This window comes from Antechinus flavipes, chromosome 3, assembly GCF_016432865.1.
Source record: "Antechinus flavipes isolate AdamAnt ecotype Samford, QLD, Australia chromosome 3, AdamAnt_v2, whole genome shotgun sequence".
Classification (NCBI taxonomy): Eukaryota; Metazoa; Chordata; class Mammalia; order Dasyuromorphia; family Dasyuridae; genus Antechinus; species Antechinus flavipes.
The window spans coordinates 507,615,369-507,637,977 of record NC_067400.1 but is presented as its reverse complement, the minus strand read 5'-3'; the positions used below and the strand labels follow the sequence as shown (position 1 = coordinate 507,637,977).

At 38.0% G+C, this 22,609-nt stretch overlaps 4 protein-coding genes across 6 annotated transcripts in view; 2 read left to right on the top strand and 2 right to left on the bottom strand.

Annotated features, from left to right (window-relative positions):
- Positions 1-35: 35 nt before the first annotated feature.
- TIMM8B (translocase of inner mitochondrial membrane 8 homolog B) lies at positions 36-1,671 on the top strand. Its single transcript, XM_051986985.1, has 2 exons — positions 36-207; positions 1,320-1,671. Exons 1-2 carry the CDS (start codon positions 124-126, stop codon positions 1,485-1,487), a joined length of 252 nt encoding a protein of 83 aa, XP_051842945.1. The 5' UTR covers positions 36-123; the 3' UTR covers positions 1,488-1,671.
- Positions 1,662-11,862, bottom strand: NKAPD1 (NKAP domain containing 1). Of its 2 annotated transcripts, none has more exons than XM_051986970.1 (6): positions 11,780-11,862; positions 10,466-10,542; positions 7,438-7,538; positions 5,858-6,007; positions 5,099-5,152; positions 1,662-4,618 (listed from the first exon to the last, which is right to left on the bottom strand). In XM_051986970.1, the coding sequence occupies exons 2-6, from the start codon at positions 10,532-10,534 to the stop codon at positions 4,111-4,113; spliced, it is 882 nt and encodes a 293-aa protein (XP_051842930.1). In that variant the 5' UTR covers positions 10,535-10,542; positions 11,780-11,862; the 3' UTR covers positions 1,662-4,110. The 2 variants fall into 2 exon arrangements, with proteins under 2 accessions (XP_051842930.1, XP_051842931.1); XM_051986971.1 differs by lacking the exon at positions 11,780-11,862 and adding an exon at positions 11,240-11,413.
- A 256-nt stretch (positions 11,863-12,118) lies between these two features.
- Positions 12,119-21,782, top strand: PIH1D2 (PIH1 domain containing 2). Of its 2 annotated transcripts, none has more exons than XM_051986968.1 (6): positions 12,119-12,232; positions 12,928-13,107; positions 15,722-15,845; positions 16,232-16,477; positions 16,906-17,171; positions 17,263-21,782. In XM_051986968.1, exons 2-6 carry the CDS (start codon positions 12,931-12,933, stop codon positions 17,398-17,400), a joined length of 951 nt encoding a protein of 316 aa, XP_051842928.1. In that variant the 5' UTR covers positions 12,119-12,232; positions 12,928-12,930; the 3' UTR covers positions 17,401-21,782. The 2 variants fall into 2 exon arrangements, with proteins under 2 accessions (XP_051842928.1, XP_051842929.1); XM_051986969.1 differs by having other exon boundaries at positions 12,142-12,232; positions 12,895-13,107.
- DLAT (dihydrolipoamide S-acetyltransferase) overlaps positions 21,062-22,609 on the bottom strand; it is a 19,355-nt gene continuing 17,807 nt past the window's right edge. The window contains exon 14 of the mRNA XM_051986964.1: positions 21,062-22,405. Coding sequence (XP_051842924.1) covers positions 22,276-22,405 — 130 coding nt within the window. The 3' untranslated portion in view covers positions 21,062-22,275. The remainder of the gene's footprint in view (positions 22,406-22,609) is intronic.

Below are 22,609 nucleotides of genomic sequence, written 5' to 3'. Positions count from 1 at the left end.
ACTGAACCGGAACCTGGAAGAAAAAGGACTAGGGAGTTGGGAAAAAGAACCCGGATGAGCCGGAAACCGGAGTCGGCGTACCCTGGTTGGTAAGGAAGTGGAACTCCCACCGGAGGGTCGGACATGGCGGAATTGGCCGAGGCCGACGAGGCTGAATTACAGCGTTTGGTGGCGGCAGAGCAGCAGAAGGCGCAGTTCACTGCACAGGTACTGAGACTTAGGACTGGGTAATAAAGGAGGGCTCAGGTTGGGGGTAGGTGCAAATGCTAGAGTGAACAGCCTACCACGAGGCGGCTGCTGCTGCATCTAAGCCAGGCCCTCCTTGGTGGGATGTGCGAGGCAGGCAGGCGCCGGGGGCTCTCCGGGTTAGAGGAGAGGGAGGATTCGCAGGGATTAGCGTTTTAAAGGGGATCTAATACAATCCAACCCCATCCCCCTCTCATTGTGTCCCGAGTGGGTTTTCTTTCCAAGGTCACACAGGGTAATTAGTTAAATTAATTTTCAAGTTTGAAGTCGGAAAGCGTGTCTTACACAACCCCAATAAAGGGGAGGTAATTTAAAAGAGAGGAAAGAGTTCTGTTTGGGGGAGAATAAAGGAGAGCGCTCCTGCTGGAGCCCACCCCGAGTGCAGCGTTAAATTGTGTGGGCGGTGCAGCAGGCCTGAAGTGGGTGCGGAGTCTGTTAGCTGTGATTAAATTAAGGTGTGACTGATATAGAGGGGGGGAGGATGCTAAAAAGGAAGAGTCAACAGGATGTACATCGTATCTGCTATTTATGAGTTGTTAATCGCGGGTGTGGGCTGGACCAGTAGAAAGAGAATTTGGGTTTAGGTCCGCAGATTTAGGATTTAAAATTACCAATTCCCCTCCCCCTTATGGACCAAAGGTCCAGAGACGTTGTGGCTGCCCAAGGTCACACAGTAGTAAGTGGCAAAACTTGCATTCCCAGGTGCTGGATCTATATTCCTGTAGACAATTGCTCTTAGAGATACTTGAAAAACAAGTGACAGGGGAAACAAAATTTTAAATAGAATAATGTAGCAACAATGTACAAAATATATGGAGAGACAGAAAACTATCTCAGCAGTTTTAAGCATGAAATAACAAGGATCTGAGCAAGGTGAATGGCCGTGAAAACACAGGCCAGGCATGAGTCTGAGAGACATTTTGAAAAATTGGTAAGAAATAAAGGCAAAGGAAAGAGAAGTATCAAAGATGACTTAAGTCTGAGCAAATGAAAGGAAAAGGGAAAACCAGAAAAGAGGTAAGAGAAGTACTGGCTATTCCCCTACACTAATTAATAATGACTTTCTTCCTCAGGTACACCATTTCATGGATTTGTGCTGGGATAAATGTGTTGAAAAACCAGGAAGTCGTCTAGATTCCAGAACTGAAAATTGCCTGGCTAGTTGTGTGGACCGATTCATTGATACCACTCTCACCATCACAAGTCGATTTGCTCAGCTTGTACAGAAAGGAAGCCAGTAGGAGAACCCTTATCGCTGCCCTAAGTGGGGGAAATGAATGGAAAAACAAAAAGATCTGTAACTGAACAGTTTATGTACCATAGGAGAAGTCTATGAAAGGGTAAAGAAATCATGAACAGATCAACTTGGGATCTGTGGCTAAACCTGTATTTATTTTAAAAGAATGAAATGTTCAAAAAGTGAAATCTCTTTATTTGGAATTTTGGAATTCCAGATTGCATTACATCATTTATTTGATAAATATGACCCCCCCCCCCCTCAACCTTGGTCTTAATTACTTTATTTTTTTTTTAAAATCCTACCTCAGGGTTTAGAGATCCCTGACTGTCTGAAAATCCCAAAACACTTATCAAAGGAAAAAAAAACAGGGTTCCAATGCTGGTAGTGCAAATGGGAGACAGTGGATTTAAAAGCCACCCTGAGCCTTTTCCTCAGGAACTGGAAGAACTTTAGAAGTCAATGAGACTTAGAAAAGGAAAATTTGGAGTTTAGAAGGCAGTAGAGAGCAAAGGCAGCCCCTTTACTCCTGTATGCTCACATACAAATAAATGTGACCAAAAATAAAAAACAAGCTGCAGAAGAACACATTAACTAGAAAAAGAAAGCTGCAAGTAAGAGAAAAGACTCTTGGCTCATGGGAGAGTACAAACTTCTAGAGACTCTTCCTAATTTGTCAAGTACCTAGAATAAGCTTGGTGCAAAAAGCAATGTTGAAAAAAATGACCAAAAGACAATACCAGTTAGGATCCATTTCTTAAAGAATCACAGAAAATACTGTTAAGGGATTGTCATTTTAGAATCTCCTACCTCTAAAATCTCTGCCAAGTAATAGGCCTTCCCTTCAAAAAAATTCCTGATTAAAAACTGGCATTTAGTGAGTTGGCAAAAAGTACATAAACTGGAGTCAGAAGAGTTAGTCATATAGATGTCCAAAAAAGGTAGCACCTACTGGTTAGCCAGTGGACGGAGGGCCTTTGCTCAAAGATATATTTGCAGGTTAATTCTGTAGGCTGTAGGATATTTTTTAAAGGTTTTTAGAAATAATTCATACCTACAGAATTTTAGGTGTTATGTGGAAAAATTATATTCTATCATTGTAAGGTGTATCCCATTATTTTTCCCTCTGTTGTCTATAATATTCCCTATAAAGTCAGGATTATTCCCACTTTTAAGAATGGGGAAAATGAGGCACAAGAGGTTAAATGACTTGTTTAGGACCTCACAAATATAATCAATAATGGTAGGGCCAGGTTAGGCTTAGTTTTAGTTCTCAGACTCAATAACAGCTACACAACACCATAAGTTAAATATCTGTTCTAAGTGAGTCAAAGTTTAGCTATATTATATCAATTAAATCACAGAATTTAGGAAACAGAAAGGATAGTCCACATCACTCCTGCTTCTAACTATACCCCCAAGAAAACCTTATTTGAAACACCTCTAGGTCCCAATGGAACAAAATGAAATAGCCCAACTTTCTTTACTGAGAGAAAAAGAGTGGGACAGGATAAAGATATTTTGAGTCCTCTGGAGGGCTGGGAAGAGGCAAATATGTCCCTGAGAGACCTACATTATTTTGGAGCTGACCTGACTTTCTAGTTAAAGGTGAAATCTGGAATTCATTTACAGACTTGGAGACAAAAACAAAGAAAGACAAAACTATTTAAATGATATCAGTGTCCTGCATCCTGTTCAGGGCACACAACTAGACAGCATGGTTAGATCCTATTTTGACCCCATTCAAACTAGGACTCTTACATAGCCAAAAGAACTTCACATAAAAATTAAAATCAGGCAAAATGTAACAGTACAGCTGAGATTTTTACTGCCTTATTCAGGCTTGGGGGAGGGGGGGGGGAAGGGGAGAGTTATAAAGAAAACAGGTTTCTGGGCCCTACTTAATTGGGAAATGTACCAAGAAAGCCCCACTCCTTTCTGGTGACAGCTGCCTGTAGTTTTTATTGCAAAGGAAAAAGGCTTGTTCCTGTGCCCATTTCCTCAAGTACACTGGGCCAGCCAGAATAGGACTAAAACTTCGATATTAAAACCAAACTGGGGTCTAGATATACATATCTAAGGATCAAAGGCACCAAGGCTGAGAATGAAGAGCCAGGTATGGTATAACACCTGTTATAGGAAGGTCAGAGGAAGATTATTTGAAGTGATTAAACATTTAAGGCCCCACAATTTCCTTGTTGAATTCTTTGAGGTCATACCATCTGCACTTGGGGCTAGTCAACAAAGCAAAATCATCTTTCCACACTGTCCTCTTGGACCTAACACCTGCTTCCCCCAAACTGAGCACTTTAGTGGGAGCTCCCAAATTACTGGCTTCTCTTTCCTCTGATTTGGGGAATAGTGTGCATGAGACTGAGTGTGGCTAATTGCAAAAAATAATCTCTTCAAGAAACCTTCATTACAAAAACTAACAGCTTCCCCATTACTAATAAAAGGGGATCAAGTTTTAACAGGCTCAAATAGGAGAAAATCCATTGGTAAGGATTTGGATGGCACAAAGCAGCTCCTACCCACGTGGGCTACTTGTTCTAACGAGAGGGTCCCTGCCACATCTGTCAAGTCCAAGGGGTCACCTGGGAAACATGGAGAGTGAAGCATTCCTCCATTTAGTCCTCCTCAGAGCTCTCATCCGTCTTTTCATCTGGGGCCACCTTCCAGTTCTTTCGTTTGCTGGTCCTCTCTTGTACCTCACTCTTCCTTTTTGTTGGGGTGATGTGAACTTTCTGATCCTTTTTCCTTTTGGTTTTCTTGGCGTCTTTTTCCTCACTTTCCTCAGAACTACTGGATGCTGAATCATGTGGATGAGAAGAATCACTTTCTGACTCTGAGAAAGAAGCAGGTTTCTTAGGGGCCTTTTTCCTTGACTTTTTCTTTCGCTTATGTGACTGTTTCCCTTTCCTAGCACTGGAAACCTGAGTTTCTCCTGAGCATTCACTTGAGGAATCTGCAGCTCTATCTGTGGCTTCCTTTTTGCTTTTCTTTTGTTTTTTGTGTGACCGTTTTTTTTGTTTTTTTTTGTGGGATTTCTTTGACTTCTTACGTTTATGAGACTCATGAGTAGATGACTTTTCCTGGGGAGGTGTGTTTCTTCCATTAATAGCATCTTGCTGATCACTATGAATAGAAGAAAAAAAAAAGATAAATGTGACAGAAACAGCATTTTACTTAAGCTTTAATATTTTTCATTTGGACTTGAGATACAGCATTGGTTAAAAGCCTAAGCAAGGAATTGAGCTAAGACTTGGGGTTCCATTTCCAACTTGCCAAAGGGGTTGCTAAGTGACAAAGTGATTTATTTCCCCTTTGGGTCTTTTGTTTTCTTACCTCTAAAATAAGGGTAAAAATAACTACCCTATTTCACTGGAATTACAAGGAATAAGTCAAAATAATTGCAGAGCCATTTGGAAACACCAAAAAGCAGTAGCCAGTAACACACTGCCTTCCCCTACTGAAGTAGTCACAAGTGTCTCTGATCATGTGGACAAAGGCAAATGATTTCACACATCCTTTATTCAAAAAACAAAAAAAACACAGCTTAGCAACTCAAAATAGATGGACTTTTCTTTTCTTTCTTAGTAAACCAACAGAACTCACCTATCTGTGTCAAATTCCTCGGGATACAGTTCTTTATATCCACTGTGACCCCATCTGTAAAATGACAAAGAAATGCCCTATATGTTCAGAAATTAAATATTAGAACACTAGGACTGAAAGGAAAAAAAAAAAGAAAAGAAAACATGAGAATGCCAATTCATGGAATCAGACTACAGAGATTGGAGGATTAAGCGATATACAGTCCAACATCTATTTTACAAATGAAAATATAAAAAGCCTAGAATTGAAGAACTTCCTCAAAATCTTTTAGCAAGGCAGTGGTAAAGTCGAGGCTTAAATTTAGGTCTCCTAATTCCCAATCTAGTGAGCTTTTCCACTCTCTTAAGCATTTATTTATTTATTTGAGGCAAAAATTTACAGATAGTGGGCTCTTTTGTTCATATGAAAATTTACCAATCCTTGAATCATTGAGAAACATTAAATGACTCTTTGATAGCACCAACTCAGGGACACAACCCTGAAATTACTATTCAGCAAGTTGCTAAAACACAAGGATGTTTTCCAAAATAGAACTCTGTATGATGAAGTAATATTAGATTAAAATCAAAAGAACAATATTTGGGCCCCACCTCTTGCATTTAACGAATATGACATCTAACAAGTCCTATCACCTTTATGGCCTGAAATTTCCTTCTCTTAAATGTAAGGATAACCTAGCCGACATATGGATCTGACACCTACACTGGTACAATGGAATTTTAAGAGCAAAATCACTAAAACAGTATTTTGGTCACAAACCTGTCTGGCATGTTGGCCTCATAATTATATAGCTTTCTATTCCAGGATCGAGTCCTAAGTAAATCATCTTCAAATGTCCCAGGAATTTCTTGCTTCGTCCTCCAATAGACTCGATGGCTTTCTTCGTCAAAACCATCACTTCGCATTCGGCTAGGATAGAAAGCAGACTCACATTTAGCTTTAGAAATTATCTGTACATGATTGAGACCAGTCCTGATTGTTCAGCAATGAAGAGAACCATCTACACCCAGGGAGAAGACCGTGGGAAGTGAGTGTGGAATACAACATAGCATTCTCACTCTTTCTGTTGTTGTTTGCTTGCATTTTTATTTTCCTTCTCAGGTTTTTTCTTTCTAGATCTGATTTTTCTTGTGCAGCAAGATAACTGTATGCATATGTATACATATATTGTACTTAACATATATTTTAACATGTACTGGAATACCTGCCATTTAGAGGAGGTGATGTGGGGGAGGAGAAAATTTGGAACAGAAGGTTTTGCAAAGGTCACTGTTGAAAAATTACTCATGCATTTTTTTTGTAAATAAAAAGCTATGATAAAAACATTTAAAAATAATAATAATCTCTACAGTTTCTCTAGAACATGATACAAGGTTTACAAAACAAGCAAAGAGAAGCCTTCATTTGATGAGAATCATCTCTATGAAAGGCTGCATCTCTTTGGGTTATTCTTCAACTGTATAGTGGAAATAACATATTATTTGCTCTACTCTATGTTAATGCATAGTAGAATCCAGAAACAAGCAATTAGATCACTTCTAGACTACTGCCAATTTCACCTAATCTTCCCTAGAATCAATTAGAATAAAGAACTCTTTCACTAGAGATCCATATCAACATAGTTTCTACATATAAAAAAAGCATACTATTTTATGTTACCAGAAATGCCATTTTAAATTGAGCAACTGAAGTGAAAAGAATTTTAAGAAAAAAAGTAGTAGACTGCCAAATTAAAATAAAATCCCTTGTAATGCATAAACAAATCAAAGAAATTATGTTTTTTATATTTTTAAAAGCCTGCTAGTACAGATTTCTGGCACATATTTTTAATTAAGTGGACAACTGGTAATCTGTGAGATCAATGACCATTCCCACACAGCCAAACACTTAAGGACTGGTGGGCCCTTGTACTCATACAACTCTACACAATCATACTTAAATAGCTGAGTAGGGATGAGATTATGTATTCAAGAATAGATGAAGCAGATGAGAAATGGGGCAAGACCCGTAACAGACAATTACAAGATGTAATGAAAGAACCAACTAAAGATACAAAGGTAAAAATGAAGACTGCAGAACCCTAAGACCCTGCCCATTTTTGTGGAGCAATTTTCAACTTTTGATAATATACATGATTGCAAGTGAATGAAATCAGAGCTAAAGTCACTAAATCAATGCATTCTCTGGGTTCAAAATATGCAAACTAATCAATGACTAAAAAGAAATGATTATGGAATTATGCCTACTAGCCTGAAGAAACTAAGTTGTTTTTAAACACAAGTGGGTGATTTTGAAAACCTTCTTTAGCATTATTTTAATTCTTGAAGCTGTAAATCCACCTCGAGCTCCTGGGTAATATTCTCCTTTGTGACCCCCGATAAGCATCTTCCATTTGTTTCTCCAGTTCTCTTATCTTCCACATATCTGTCTCCTCCTGAATCTGAAAATGATCCAAAAAAGCAAATAAAAATGACACTATAAGTGTTATAAGGGAACAGACATATTATAAAAGATCTCTAATGAAGACAAATTTACCAAAAAACACCACAATTACAATGTATTACACTATTATGGTACAGCCTTGATTTATTTTCAATGCATCTGATCAACTACAAAGACCATAGGTCTGATGAGACCCTTCAACCTTGAAGAAGTGTATTGCCTGAACTGAGATGACTGGCACGATCACACAGCTAACAAGCTTCAGAGCTGGTATCAGATGATTTGAATCCACGGAGTTATGGCTATAAGTCCTGCGCTTTATCCCTATGCTATACTGCTTCTAAAAATAAAAATGGCTGCTGGAGGCAGTCTCCCCCCAAAAAAAACTACAGAGAAAAGAGGGAGGGGAGGGAGAATGAATATGATCACTGAATGGGTACAACCTTAGTCAAACTGAGACCTATTAAAGACCTTGGCTTAAAATAAACAAAGTTTACCACTGCTTTCAGGACCATCTCCAGCCATCCTGATCTATATCTGGCTGCTGGACCTAGAAGGCTCTGGGAAGCAGGTGACCTTGACTAGCCCTCCCTCACTTAAACCCATGTCATAGCATCCCCTCCCTGATATGATGGTCCTTTTTAAGAACGAAGGACAAAAAAAACAACAAAGAAGAAAGAGGATGATAACTGTCAAATTTTGCAAAGTGGAAAAGACAAAAAGAAAATTTGCAATGAATGGCTTTAATTTTCTTAGTTCCCTTAATTTTCTAAGCAAGAGGTAAGATATTCTTTCCATAGAGAAAAGCAGGAGTGTTGTAGGAAGCTTCAAAGATGACTGAAATAGAGAGTTAATCTGGAAGGGATAAAAGTATCCTGTCTCAGGATTAAGAGCCTACCAGAAATTATCAGTCTCACAATGTTCAGCAGAAGATGAGGAAAAGCATATGGTCTAACAAAATGGGTACAGCAATCAAACAAAAGATTCAAGGGGAGACGATAGTGTATATATAGTTAGCTACAGGTGAAGACTGTGACAGAAGAGTGATGGACTAAGAAATCAGGGAGGAATGAAAGAACTGAAAATCATGGTGACTTCTTACAACAGGTTTAGAAGGAATGAAGCAGGAACAGAGATGGAAGAACAGATGTTAAACTGGAGTGAAAATTGAGAGTGGAGAATCACAGACATTGTATATTTATAGATGATGATGACAAGAGCTTGAACCAGGTGAAACACACAGGTCATAAGAAGAGAGGAAACCAATAAAGTAAGACGTCATGATGTTTGATATGAGGGCAGAGGTTAATGTAGAGAACTAGACTTTGAGCCAAATAATGAACTTATAGTGAATGAAGTATATGATCCAAGTAATGAATGATGACATATTTAAAGCTGGAAGGGACTTTAAATGAAATCCAACTTCCTCATTTTACAGATGAGTAAGCTGGGGCCCAGAGGCAAAGTTACTTGTCCAGAGTCACATAACTAGGCACGATGGAGTGACAACCTAAAAAATGGGAGAGAATAACTGGAGACCAGCAGATAATTGCAATGAAGATCTAAAACATCTTCAGAGGTTCTGATCCTTTAAAGTAGGAAGAGATCTTAATTAGGACTCTATTAGAGTTCATCAGATCATAACTTTGGGGCTGGCATGAATTTCAAGAGGCTATTGAGCCCCACCCCATCATTTTACAAATGAGGAGACTAAGGAACAAAAGGGAAGTGATTGCCCAGAGTAAGATGGGAAATGTAGCAGTAAGGATCTGAATTCACACTTTACAACTATAAATCCAGTATTCCTTCTATTGTACAATGCTGCTATCTCTCATTACATCCTGTGATTTGGCCAGAGGGAATGACCCCAAAAGGAGGAGAACCTACCAAAAGACAATGACAGACAAAAGGGTCACAAAGAACAAAGAGTGTGCCCATCTTTCTCCTAGCCTGATGTATGAAGGGGCAGAGGAGAAGGAGCATCAGACCTTGAGAGGGAAGGAAGTGAAAAGAGAAGTCTGGAATGAGAGGAAGTTGGCTAATAATTGTATGGAAGAGAAGACAAAGAAGGATAGGAACTAGGGAAGGACCAGGCTGAGCTAGATAGTGATGAGATTGAAATGAGTGGTGGAAAAAAAACTTGGCAGAAATTACAGTTATTAGGGAGATATCTTAGAGGATGGGGGAACACAAATGATGAGTTGCTCCTTTACACTATGGTCCTTTGATCATGGAAGACAACCCTAGGCTTTACTCTCTCAAAAAGTCACAGAAGCAAAGGTCTAATCCACTAAGGAGACTGGGTTGATAAATACCTGGTGATGGGGTCCAAAGGGGCCTGACTACTCAACAAATAGCATCAGTTTCTTTGCCTTATCCTAACATGTCAGAAATTGATGCAAATCTAGAAAATACCCTAAATATAGAGATGCACATGATTCCTGGTTAAGCCTGGTGTCTAATGTTCTGGTTCTGAATATGATCCTAATGGCAGATCTGAGGGCTGTATAGAGGGCTGAGAAGGTAGTGCTCTCTATCCACATCTACTGATGGAGAAGGGAGAAAGAAAGATCTGGTTTCAGAGACAGCATGCTCCTGCCTTCACCAATGATAGGCTCCTGATAATGAAAGCTTTGGTGAGGGAAAAGGGAGGAGGAAATACTTTAAAACATGCCTGAGTATCATGGTTAAAGCAGTTTCTTTGGAAAAGAAGGCTTAACCCCTAAGGGGATCAAGGCTGGCATGAGGCCAGATTTACACCTACTCTCAGGTTCCTGGCTAGTTCCCCTGCTATTGCTTATCTAACTTCTTTTAACAGTCTTCTAAATTATAAAATAATATATGACGAATCTAAGAATTCCACACTAAACCAAAACACAGAGATTAAAGAAAGACCTCCCAGACACAGCAACACTGTCCTCCTACCTTATTGTGAGCATCTGTGTGCCGAATAACATTTCTCAGAAGGACTTTCCCCAGAGGGATTCGAGACATTATTCAACCTGAAATATATAGAGACACCATCATAAGAATAATATCTTCTATAATACATTACACATGTATGTTTTTCGAATGTTAGGTCCATCATTTCATTGTAGTCTCACAACTACTCTTTAGAGGGTAAGTAATTTTTCTTTTCTGGGCTTCAGTTTCCTCATCTACAAGACACGGGAGCTGGATTAAATTCAAATTAAGATCACAGCATTTAGAATTCAGATGAAACTTTTATGTCTAATCCAAGCCTTTCATTTTACAGATGAAGATAATGACTTAATTTTTAAAGTTTTTTTTTAAGCTCTGACAAACTGAATCCATGAGAAATGGGGCAGATACGCAACCCTATTTGACAACTCAAGAACCTGGATCCTAGAGTTTTAATTACTTGCCCAAAGTAAATAAATCAATGCCAAAGCCATGACCAGAATCCCATCCCGTTCCCATCCCGTTTATTTGCTATCGGTCCCTACAGGGCAAATACTCTGACCGTCAAAAGCAACTGCAACACCTGACATCCTTTAAGCATATCAGAGGGGGCCACTGTTCTCCCTTTAGGTGAATTCTCCTTGCCTATTGTGTCCACAGAACCCAAGACACTAAGGGTCTAGTTCAACGTTTACAAGAATAGTAAGGCCTTGAAGCTACGATTCCACAACTGTACACAGCCCTTCACTTCCTCCAACTCCCCGAGAAATCACCCACCTATTTGGGGGAGGCGCAGAATCACGGTCCTACAAACTTTCCTAGGACACGTGAAAACAGGTGCCTGAGGTCAGAAGCGGCAGCAAGGCGAGCTCCGCATCAGGAGTTCTGGGCCTGGTTCAAATCCCAATCCCGCTATTTACGACCCTACCCCAGCCGTACTTAAGACTTCAATAACTTCCCTTCCCTGGCCCTCAGTTTATGCGTCTGCACAATGGGGACAGGATCAGGAGGCTTCGGGAGCGCCTAGGGGGTAGGCTCTCCACGGAGTAGCCGGGATTCTGGCCCAACTTTCCAGACAAGGGTGGGTGTCCTAGGGCTCCTCGCCCCACCCTCAGCGACCTTGGGGCGGAGGGAAAGGGTCACCGCCCACCCACGGGATCCCTCCCCCACCGAAGCTCCGACCCCTTCCTTTTCCCCAAATTCCGCCGAATTCCGTAGGATGCTTCGAGATCCCTCCGTAGAAAAGCGGCTGGGATTCGGCGACTCAGTGACCGAGATTCGGGCTCCGCAGCCCAGTGCCCACACTCATCCCCATACCGTGAGCTCCGGAGTCCCGGGGCAAGCAGGGGAGGGAAGAGTCTAGGACCACCTTCCAGTGCTGGCCGGAAGTAGGAAGTACTTCCCTAGTGTACTGAGAAATTCTTCCCCTTCGGAAGTCCTGTACCCTTCATCACCTCCACCCTTAACACGAGATTTCGCGGGACTCTCCCTAGGCTAAGAGCGAAGAAGTATCTCTCGAGGAGTATCAATATAACAGCGTCTGGCCCAGAGAAACAATGCCGGAGCGGCCCGGAGAGCCTCCCAAGCTAGTGTGGGCCGAAGTTGGACTCGGAACCGGGTGCGAGGAGCGCAGAGATGCGCAGACGTTCCCCGGGCACAGTTAGGCGTTGCACCGCGGCTGGTTGCCGTGGTAACCACGGCAGCTGGGGCGCGAGCAGTAAGATCAGTGAATCAGTCTGACTGTCTAGTCTCTCGGAAGTGGTCGAGGCCGTGAGTGGATCAGGAGCTCTAAATCCCCTTCTTTTCCTCTTTCCCAGGAAGTCTTGAGGACAAAATAGAGGGAGTAATAAGGGAGAAGGGTGAGGAGTGCGTAGAGAAACTGAGGCAGGGCAGAAAAGACAGGTCTGATGCTACGAGGGCGGGCGCAAAGATGCTGGGGAGCAAGTGTCCTCTCGATCTTAGGCTTTGTGAGTGGGGAGCCTCAGGACTAGGAGAGATTCCCCACAGAGAGGGGCCAGAAGGGCTTAGGGAGGTGTGGGGGTGCGGTGGAGAAAGGGTCAAGGGGCATTACCGAGAATGCTCGCTCCGCCAAGCGGTCAGCTCTTACCGTCTCATTCCCCAGACCAAAAGAAGATGGCTGCTGGCCTTTCAATTCCTTGGAATCAGATGACAGTCACCGATGGGACTGGAGTGGGAAAGATAGGCACTGTGGGAAGCAGAGAGGGAATTGCGAAGGGGGAATCACAATCAACGTTTTTATAAATGCCCTTATTTTTTTAACCTCCATAGCAAGGAATTAAAATGTTACACAGTTTAAGGCCTTCAGTTAGTGTTGTATTTAGTGTGCCGTTTTAAAATGGAAAGGATACCATTTTAAAATCTTGTTTATGCCATATAAACGCCTTAGTATCTCCCAATTAACCTTTCCTCAGGGAAGGTATGTCTTTCCACATACTTGCTTCCAGGTCATGGAATCATCACCAAAAAGTTTGCTTACCCAAGTGACTCAACTCTGGAATCTCCTCGATGACCTGGCTGAAAGTGACCCCAAACGTTATGAGAAGTTCATTCAGCAGCAGCTGGAAGAAGGGGAGAAATACTGTGCTGTCCCAGAGCCACAAATCTGTGTTCAGACTAAGATCTTGGTTAGTAGAAGGGGAGCCTGAGGATGGGAAGATTTCAAATTAAATGATTTTGTGTCTTAGAGCCTTTATTTCTACCACAAGGCAGTGTTTCAAGGGAACTATAGCTCCAGAATAAGAAATTGAATGTCAGTGCCAAAAATGGTACTCATCAGGAATTTCTCAGCTAATTGAATAGGAAAAAGCAGGTGCATTCATGGGATTTTCTCCACCTAGGTTCCTTTTATCCAAGTCAAACTTCATTAGGGAATAAATTAAGGAGAATCATAAGTAGGCTTGTTTTGTACATACAGGGAAAAAACTAGATAGATACCTTATTATCATTTGGAATAGTATGTTGAATCACAGAATTCCAGAATACTAGAGTTGAAGGAACATTAAAAAGTCATCTAATCTAATTTTTGCCTGAAGTATATACAAGTACTTGTTCAATATTCAGTCTGTTTGAACATTTCCACAAGTCTAATAAAAGTCAATCATATCCCTAACATCCCCATCTTATTTACAGATAAAGAAATTAAAGCTCAGAGGGGCTAGGTAGCTTTCCCACATACAGCTCAGAAGATTCAGAGACAGGGTTTGAACCCAATCTTTTTTTATTTTTAATAATAGCTTTTTATTTTCAAAATATATGCAAAAATAGTTTTCAACATTCATCCTTGCAAAGCCTTGTGTTCCAAAATTTTTCTGCCTCCCCTTCATCTGCCTCCCCTAGATAGCAAGCAATCCAATATAGGTTTAACATGGGCAATTTTTCTAAACATTTCTACATTTATCATGCTATACAAGAAAAAATCATATCAAAAAGGAGGAAAAAAACAAGGAAAAAAAGCCTACAATAACAAAAAAAGGTGAAAATACTATGTTGTGATCCACATTCCCTACCCCAGTCCTCTTTCTAGGTGCAGATGGCTCTCTCCATCAGATCTATTGGAATTGATTGGCCTGAATTATCTCATTGTTGAAAAGAGCCACAATCCATCACAGTTCATTCTCACATAATTTTGTTGTTGCTACAGTATTCTCTTTGGTTCTACTCATTTCATTTAGCATCACATCACGTAAGTCTCTCCAGGCCTTTCTGAAATCATCCTGCTGGTTGTTGAACCCAGTCTTAATAAATTCAAGTCCACTCCTCTTTCCACTATACCAACTTGCACAAAAGCTAGGATTCTTTTGCAGCATGCCAATTTTGATGTGTTATCCACTGGAGTTGTTTCTATGTCCTTTTTATATTCATAACCATCCACTGACTCAGTCTTCCTCTAGCTATTGATTTTTCTTATCTACATTCTGAAGTTCTCATATTTTTCTGCACACAGATTACAGAAATTAAAAGAAAAAGGATCCTTCTCTAAAGAACAAAATAATGCTTTCTTCTTCTTTTTTTTTTTAATAATGCTTTCTTCTAAAATTTTCTCATACCCAGTTTAGTAGAGTGAATATTTTGACCTAATTTAGAGATTCTTCACTCCATATTTATAGTACTTCTCAAGAGAAAATGGATTTTCGTTCAGTTGATCACACTCAAGCTACTAGACCAATTCAATTTGTTCTCTCTTTCTCATGAATTACAAGTGTACATTATGTAAATCAATTATACAGAATCAGTCCCAAGCACAAGACAATGTGAGAAACACTTAGGTGGTGTTTGATAAAATGCTAGTGGCCACTACACACCTGTCAGATTGGCTAAAGTGACAGGGAAAGATAATGTGGAATGTTGGAGGAAATGTGGGAAAACAGGGACACTGATACATTGTTGGTGGAATTGTGAACACATCCAGCCATTCTGGAGAGCAATTTGGAACTATGCTCAAAAAGTTATCAAACTGTGCATACCCTTTGATCCAGCAGTGTTTCTACTGGGCTTATACCCCAAAGAGATACTAAAGAAGGGAAAGGGACCTGTATGTGCCAAAATGTTTGTGGCGCCCTGTTTGTAGTGGCTAGAAGCTGGAAAATGAATGGATCCCCATCAATTGGAGAATGGTTGAGTAAATTGTGGTATATGAACGTTATGGAATATTATTGTTCTGTAAGGAATGACCAGCAGGATGAATACAGAGAGGACTGGCGAGACTTACATGAACTGATGCTAAGTGAAATGAGCAGAACCAGCAGATCATTATATACTTCAACAATGATACTGTTTGAGGATGTATTCTGATGGAAATGGATCTCTTCGATAAAGAGAGCTAATTCAGTTTCAATTGATCAAAGATGGGCAGAAGCAGCTACACCCAAAGAAAGAACACTGGGAGATGAATATATACTGCTTGCATTTTTGTTTTTCTTCCCGGATTATTTGTACCTTCTGAATTCAGTTCTCCCTGTGCAACAAGGAAACTGTTCGGTTCTGCACACATATATTGTATCCAGGATATACTGTAACCTACTTAACATGTAAAGGACTGCTTGCCATCTAGGGGAGGGGGTGGAGGGAGGGAGGGGAAAAATCGGAACAGAAGTGAATGCAAGGGATAATGTTGTAAAAAATTACCCTGGCACGAGTTCTATCAATAAAAAGTTATTTAAAAAAAAAATGCTAGTGGCCAGAAGCCGCTTCAGTTATATGCAGAATGATGAGTAAAAAGAAAAAAGTTTTCTTTTCTAGAAACCAGAAGAAAAAGTACTATTCATCAATTTATGTCAGTGGACAAGAATCCCAGCACCCCAATCAAAGGCAGAACCTGTATCTTTGAGTGTTGGCCATCCAGAAGATGTTTCTGAGACATCAGGTATATAGAACATCAAAATAGGCTTTCTATTATTTTTCTCAGCAATCAGCTACCACCCAATAAATTTTAGCAGCAAAAATATATTTAAGGTAAAATTTTTATATTTCTAATAAACATATTGGAGAGTTAATCTTCAGTATTAACTAAATATATGTAAGATGTTAATCTAATTTTTTCAAAAACTCAGGCAGTTACTCTTATAGACAAGAAATTCTAATAGGAATTATTTTTGTACAGTAGGACTATAATGGAAATTATACTTTTGGAGTGCCTTAGCTTAATCCAGGCTTTTGGGTTAACATTATTAACAGTAGCATTACTTTGATATTGACAGTGCTATTACAGAAAAAACTTTCTGTTAACACAACACTGTTTGAACTGTCTAGAATCATACACAGTCATTGATGTTGCCTACAACCCTGATGTTCTCAAGACAGCAAAAAAGGATGAAATGGAAATGGATCAACTGATTCACCTGACAATGAAATGCATTGAGGATAGACACCAATTTACTCTTAACCATTCCTACCATATTACAAAAAGCAAGAATAAAGGAAGCCTCCAAAGGATGAAAAAGAATTTGATGGGGATCCAAAATGACCCAACAAATTTAAGTGAGAAAATGAAGAAAGGTAAGGAAAATTTTACTTAAAATTAGTGTATGTAAGGGGCAGGTAGGTGGCACAGTGGATAGAGCACCAACCCTGAAGTTAGGAGGACCTGAGTTCAAATCTGGTCTCAGACAGTTAACACTCCCTAGCTGCGTGACCCTGGGCAAGTCACTTCACCCCAATAGCCTCAGCAAAACAAAAGAAAAAAAACAAATGGACAAGTGAAAATCAGACCAATCTTATTTCTAAAACATTATAATATAACCCAGTAGTATTACAAAGCTGCAGGCAGCGCTGCTCCAACCAGATTAAATTGTAATTGGAAAATGTTGAACAAAGCAAATAAAAATGTAACAATGTTGATACACAATCTGTATTCAGTACTATTTATAGTGCTTTATTGCATTTTAATTATTATAATCTGACATATATCCCTTTTTTGCATCAAGAATTAAAGCTTGAGCAGTTGAGAAATTGTAGTGTGAATAACCAAGATGACATTCCACAACTCTTACTACCAAAGGACCATATTCCAAGCAAACAAGGTTGTCTAATTGAGGAAATTTCCAGTAGTGAGCTCCAAGTTGAGCTGAAAACTCCAAATTATAAGCTGACAGTTGTGAAGGATCAGAATGGGAAATCACTGAAAATTGAGATGAAAGTTGAACTTCCTGGTCTTAGTTCTGTCTGTGACTGTGACCTCAGTGTTTCAAAGGTAAGATAAAGAGATAACCATATGAAACCAGAAATATTTTATTTCTAGATTGCAAAAACAAATTTGTCCAATTGATGTGATTCTTTCATAGGATGATTTAGTGATTGAAGTCTCTGAAAAGTACCGATTACAGATAGATCTTCCAGAACCAGTTGACACTGAGACGACTATAGCAAAATTTATCACAGAGAAAGCTACATTAATCATCACCATGCCAGTACTGCAGTAAAAGTGCAACATGGATGTTAGGCTTTCATTATTCTATACTGAGCTCCTATGAAGGCATCATAGGTAAGAAGGTATTAATGTCAAATATCAATTTCAGATTTCTGAAGTTTTTATAGAATTTGCATCTCATCACATCTTTAAAAAATTCCTCTATCCCTTTTACCACAAATGGCCTTGCCCTTATCTTAGATAACTAAAACCTTTGAAGCTACAGCATCTTTCCTTTGATATTGATAACAATTACAAGTTAACAAATAGTTAAGATATAATGAATTTTTTAAAGTCACTTTTTTATCACTTTAGTGGAAGATTTACTCTTTTAAGGTATCAGTTAAACATACTGTATAAAGAAAATTATACTTGTACCTGAAGCCAATTCAGTTGTGTTTCCAAGTCCTGCCCTAATCTTTCAGCAAGAAGGGACCCTGGTCAGTGGGAGTGTGATCACATGATATGGTAGTTATTTTGGTTAAATTCTTTTAAATCTCAGCCCATCTTTTTCTTCTCCTCTACCCCTAGTGTACTATCTTTTAAACACCATGTTTAATGAATTCAACATTAATCATTTTTTATGGGTAGAACACTGTGCTAAGATTAACAGTCGTAATTTTGTCAAGTAGCAGGAATAGAATATACATAAATGATCTTTTCTTTGAACACTCAGCTCAAGCACCATCTTCTACTTGAAGTTTTGCTGATCCCTACAGCTGAGTACTCTTCCTCCAAAAAGGACCTTGTATTGATTTTTGTATTTGTTCCCAAGTACTCTTTCTACGTTGATAGTTTCCCTTCACAAAATGTAATCTCCACTAGGGTAGGGATGATTTCATCTTTGCTTCTGTATCTATAGCACCTTGAATAATGACTTAGAACTAGAATATAAAATTGTAAATTTCTACATCTATGATTCTTTGATGTACCAAGTGTCAAAAGAAACATCAACTCAAAGTGGAAGGGGGAAAAACCCGTTTCAGAAAAACTACAATGAAGAGTTTGACTAAAACCAGCACTTCTGGATCAAGACTACTAAGTAACTTAGCTAAAGGAAAAACATTTACTGAATTTAGAAAAAAAATGTTCAGATATTTAACACTTATAAAACACCAACTGGGATAGTAATAGGTCACTATTATTTTTAGTTCTCTTCAAGGACCTTATAATGGTTCTTGTGCTAATAATTAGATTATCATTATGAAAGAAATAATCTTAAGTAGCATTTAAAAGCAAATCAATGAATTTCAACTGTGCTAGCCTTATTTTATTCTCATCTAGGGCTCATAGAATTGAAAATGAGAATTCTTGGTGATTAAATGTATATTTCATCTTGAATCAATAAGCTAATAGAATAAGCTTACTTTGAAATGTCATTTATACATTCTGCTCAAATTTAAAATACATAATGCCCTTCTTTCTTCATTCTTCTCCAAAGTGCTCTAAACTCGTCTTTTTGAAACTTTGCCTAATTACACACAATTAGCTTACACCCTTATTCTACATTTTTACAGTACTTGTAAGTACAATTTGTTATTAATCTGTGTCTATTAGTATATTACTATGTATGTATTGGGTCTTTTTGACATATTCATTATATTTTCCTAAATAAAATAATGCCTTGCATTAGTACTCAAAAATAAATCTGCAATTGATGATATGGATGTTTCCAACAGTGCCCATCCTGCGTAATATTTATCAATACTCTATCATATAAATTTATCACATGGTAGGGGTTCTTTGCTTTGTCTAGTAAAGCTTACAAAATGTTTTTTTTTTAATTTGTAATTGTAATTTTTAAATTTGTAATGGAAAGGAATTATACATTTCAGTTAAAAGTCAGTGAAAATAAAGATATAATTGTTCCTAAAACTCTAGATTTAAGAACCCCTGCCATGGAGGCTGCACATCCCACTGCGGGTTGAGGTGGAAAGGGAAAGGGGTCTTTTCTGCTTTTTCTGGATATACATGGATATCAGTTTAGTACTCAAGGTTGTTTCTCAGTTATCCTCACCTCTTGCCACATTCACCAGGTAATCACGTTTTGTTTCAGCCTAATATTCCTCTCCTTTGCTATCAACATTTATATTTAATTCTTTGGATCATATGGTATTCCATGACTAAAAAATACACAATAAAAACAGTAAGTATTAAAAAAGATAGTCTAGTTTCAGTGACTTTAGGTATTAAGGGAATTTCCCTTTGGCAATCCAATTCACTGCTTTAATATAAATTCATCCACTTATACATTTTTAACCTGAAATTAATAACCAGAGGCATCAATCTGGAATAATCAGAGATAATAGAATCATAAGCAGGCTCTTATACTTAGGCAATGTTTTAGGCAGGTCACTTCTCAAGCTTTTTCATTAATTAATGAAAGGTAGGTTACGGGACCTCCGAGATCCCTTCCCAATCCAAACTTGTGATGTTAAGAGCATTTAGGGTAATTGTTCTGTTTTAGAAAATCAAGTTTGTGACTTTTAAAAAAGCAAATAAACACAATGCCATCTTGTGTTCTCTACATTTAAATTTAATTATAATAAAGATGTGGCCTGTTTAGACTGCTTGCAAAAAACTGCCTATACCCTAATGGAGCATAGATTTATGTATTGCTTTTTTTTAAACACCTCATTTGATTTTGAAAAATCTTATCCTTCAAACTAAAGCTAAGTGAACCTCACATCTACTGTGAGGAAAATATTTTAAGATGGACATTAATTAGTAATTACACTTCCTTTAAAGGAAAAAATTTCCTGTAAATTTATTTAACTAAAATTCAGCAAGGCAGAATTCTAGAAACTATCAGGTAAGTGACTACTTTTCACATACTGCTTAGTTTTTATGATAGCCATCCTGCACTGAAAAAAGTCCTGACTTAGTTTTTCAGAACTGTATGTCTTCCATTTTTTTGTCTCAGAATTAAAAATGAAACAATAATCATTTTGACACTAGGTGTCACCATCTATTTTCAATAAAATGTTTCTTATGTCTGCAGCTTCCTGTTATATAAAAAATTAACTCAAAATTTTGTACAAAGAGATTTACAGATTTCTATACCTTTCAGAAATGTTTACTAAAGCTAATGTCAGAATATGGACATACCAGAAATTAAACCAGACACATTAAAAATGCATAATTTACTTTTAATTCTTTAATACTCATTTTAAATAAAGAACACTATCTCTAATTTTACTTTTTTTCAGTATGGAGTAAGAAAATAGATTGTATCAAACATTCCAGATCAATTTCCATAACTTAAGAATAAAGTAATTTTTATTAATATGCAACCTTCTGGGTTTTTGCTCATTTTACAAGGGAAGTACAGAGCCTTAAGCAATAGCAACAGAGAATAATATAGCTTTGAAGAATAGTTTAACAAACCTGCATCCAATCTGGCTCATTCTGACAGTGGTCCCTTGTAATGAATTATTTCCTCCCATATAACTTTCCCTTCAAGCTAGAATCACTTATACCAGAAAGGTCAGGTTAGTTTCTAGGATTACATTTTCATAACAGTACAGCAGTATAAATCATGAAGACAGAATGGAGTGTCAGCTGTACATGTGTACCCATGTCTGCTCAGAAACTTACAAAAAGGTTAAACAATGAAAAAGTGAACTTCTGTGGCTCAAAGTACCTGGGCTAGGTTCACATATTACACACACAAGGAAGCAGTGGTCAGATTTATTTTAAATAGTCATTAACAATTCCAAACAATTATTAAAACACAATGATTCAACAGAAAGCCTGGAATTGATCTAATTTCCAATTATTTTCAATTATCCTGTACATAACCCCAACCCCCTTCCAAAATAAAGCAACTATAACCAATTGGAGTAAAATATTTACTTGCTCACCATAAGACACACTTCTTCACAGAGGACTTTTAGTGCATTCTTATTTTATGTAAGACAACTCAAAACAGTACAAAATAACTTTTTAAAAAACATTTAACGTTTTTTTCTTTCTAGTGAAATCACTGACCAATTAATACATGACTCTTCTTTTAAAAAACATTTCCAATGGTTCACTATTCCCTCTCCCTCTTATTTTTTTCAGATTGGACATGACAATGAATGGATTTTGGCACATGTCCAACATAAGTGACCAGCATCTTACATATGTACATAATATTATTCGGTGTAATTTTCCAAAGATGCAGGACTATGGAGAGTTTACTTACAAATTATCAATTACTTTTGCTATAAAAGGCTTCTACTCCTACAGCTGTAACAGTCTGATGAATGCAAGTGTCAAGTACAAGTATGAAATTCTGACCTTTCACTTCAGTTCTACAAAATCTGCTCACATTTCATGCTGTCTTCATTACAAGATGGAAAACTGTTTACATCAAATTTAATAGAAAAATGTAAAAGGAAACAATCAAAACTAGATGGTCCAATTTTTTTTTAGCAAATTTAAAAAGTTAACTGTTTTATGACTTTATTTTTGATGAGGCTTTAATTCCCCCTACATTGACAAGGGATTGGGTGGCGAAGAAAACTAAATAAAACTTAAATTCCAAAGAAACTGGAATTTTAACATCTTTCCCATCACCACCCAAAAAAATGTTAATTTACTGCATTTCCCAATGAAAATGCTAACTACTGAGGGGTTGGAGGCCATGTACCTTTTAACTTGGGAGCACACAGAATTTGAATGCATATTTTATTTAAAATTTGCACAATGACTAGTTGTAATTGGCATTTAAAGTTCATGAAATTCAATAATGCCTATTACAAATAACTTAACTATACAAAATGGATAATAAAAATAATTGGCTAACTTAAAATAAAAAAGGAACCATCTTTGTTTAACTGACACATATAAATATTAAGAATAACCAATGTGACTGGGATAGAGTAGAAATTGCTTAAGGTAGTTATAACAGCATTGTGATAGGCTTTTCAAGGTATTTTTTGAACTCAGCAAGCCACTGAGCTCCAACTGCTCCATCCACTACCCGATGATCACAGCTGAGTGTAACAGACATCATGCTGGCTACATCAAATCTAAGAGAAAAACAAACAATTAAGTACTCTCAAAGCAATCAATGGATTTTCAAACCACAAGTATCCCAGAAGTTAAAACTTTCCCCATAAGCAATAATGCTATTAACTGTGCACCCTTCCTCCCCTGAATTCAGTGCTTGAAAAGACAGATCAGAAAGCTCAAGTATAGTCCTTTAACATCTAAGAAAGAATAAAATTTTTCAA

What these genes read in the sequence shown, in the direction of transcription:
- TIMM8B (XM_051986985.1), top strand. Translation starts at nt 124, where the DNA reads ATGGCGGAATTGGCCGAGGCCGACGAGGCTGAATTACAGCGTTTGGTG. An exon ending in AGGCGCAGTTCACTGCACAG is followed by an intron (nt 208 to 1,319) that starts GTACTGAGACTT and finishes TTTCTTCCTCAG; the next exon opens with GTACACCATTTCATGGATTT.
- PIH1D2 (XM_051986968.1), top strand. Translation starts at nt 12,931, where the DNA reads ATGGAATCATCACCAAAAAGTTTGCTTACCCAAGTGACTCAACTCTGG. An exon ending in GTGTTCAGACTAAGATCTTG is followed by an intron (nt 13,108 to 15,721) that starts GTTAGTAGAAGG and finishes TTTCTTTTCTAG; the next exon opens with AAACCAGAAGAAAAAGTACT. An exon ending in AAGTGAGAAAATGAAGAAAG is followed by an intron (nt 16,478 to 16,905) that starts GTAAGGAAAATT and finishes TTTTGCATCAAG; the next exon opens with AATTAAAGCTTGAGCAGTTG.
- NKAPD1 (XM_051986970.1), bottom strand. Translation starts at nt 10,534, where the DNA reads ATGTCTCGAATCCCTCTGGGGAAAGTCCTTCTGAGAAATGTTATTCGG. An exon ending in ACACAGATGCTCACAATAAG is followed by an intron (nt 7,539 to 10,465) that starts GTAGGAGGACAG and finishes GATCATTTTCAG; the next exon opens with ATTCAGGAGGAGACAGATAT. An exon ending in GAGGAATTTGACACAGATAG is followed by an intron (nt 4,619 to 5,098) that starts GTGAGTTCTGTT and finishes TTCTATTCATAG; the next exon opens with TGATCAGCAAGATGCTATTA.